General features: G+C 39.3%; 1 protein-coding gene across 1 annotated transcript in view; it reads left to right on the top strand.

Moving 5' to 3' along the window:
• RPS12 (ribosomal protein S12) overlaps positions 1-182 on the top strand; it is a 3403-nt gene extending 3221 nt beyond the window's left edge. The window contains exon 4 of the mRNA XM_009699675.1: positions 88-182. Within this exon, the coding sequence (XP_009697977.1) occupies positions 88-150 (63 nt within the window). The 3' untranslated portion in view covers positions 151-182. The remainder of the gene's footprint in view (positions 1-87) is intronic.
• The last annotated feature ends 952 nt before the right edge of the window (positions 183-1134 follow it).

Raw genomic sequence — 1134 nt, 5'->3', positions numbered from 1 at the left:
TGGCAGAATCTCAGCTGTCCTTTTAAAAATAGGTTGTAACATTTTGAACGGGTCTGTATGTTATTAATGGGTTATCTTGTGTTACAGGACTACGGCAAGGAATCTCAGGCCAAAGATGTCATCGAAGAGTACTTCAAGTGCAAGAAATGAATGGAAAATAAATTTTGAACCTGACTAGTGTATGTGTGATTAATGGGTGGGTATCTGTGGAATGGTTCTTTGAGTTGCAAAGAAATAACATTAGTATGTTAATTCTGTCAGCTTGTTAAAAAGATAATGGCAATTCCTGCCATTCCTATTCTAGGGCACTTCTGTTTCCTGTTCTACCCCAGAGATTACAAATTTAGGGAACTTTGCACAGCTTCTCAGTTGCAAAAATGCTGGCAGTTGACTACTACCTTTGCTTGGTAGTGCTTAGGCCTGCACTTCTGCAGGGATTCTGAGTAACTTGTTAGGGAAAGTGAAGTACTGCTGCATCTGTGATGAAAATTTGGCTCCCTCTGCTGAAACAAATGAGGAGAATGGCCTTAACCGTTACCCAAGTCTTCTGAGATGTTGCAGGAATTTTTTTAATGCTGTCTTAATTTAGTCAGGGAACTTACTTGACACAAGATGGGTTTTATTGGTGGGTTTTTGCCCTCCTCACTCAATTCTGAAGCAAATGGTCAGTGGAATTAGCTTCTTACAAGAAATATTGTCATGTACATCTAGATCTGATTCTGTAGGAGTTCTCAGTAGTCAAAGTAGCCAAGTAGTTGAGATCTCACTGCTCAAACAAGGCAGTGTTGAATTCTGACTTGTTCAGTGTCTTGGTTTCCATAGTAGTTGGATGATGTACAGAACTTGTGTTTTTGTGAATTTTTTGCTTTTTGGAAACAAGATGGGATTCAGACTGGAATTTAAAATTACTTTTCTCTTTCCTGCAAGTTGTTTTATATGTCTCAACATGTTCTGTGCAGCTCTAAGTGGAGTCTTAAGGAATTGCTCCATTATGCTGCTAAGTAGGACATGAATGTGAATATGTGGGGCTGGGCACCTGTAGACTGAGAGATGGGCATGTATATCTACTTCTCAGGGTCTTGAGCTTGAATTTTCACTATGGTTTGTAACTCCTTTTTTGATATCCCCAATCGT

Source organism: Cariama cristata, unplaced genomic scaffold, assembly GCF_000690535.1.
Source record: "Cariama cristata isolate BGI_N322 unplaced genomic scaffold, ASM69053v1 scaffold25534, whole genome shotgun sequence".
Lineage (NCBI taxonomy): Eukaryota > Metazoa > Chordata > Aves > Cariamiformes > Cariamidae > Cariama > Cariama cristata.
Note: the sequence above shows the minus strand (reverse complement) of the source record. Positions and strands in the feature narration are given on the sequence as shown.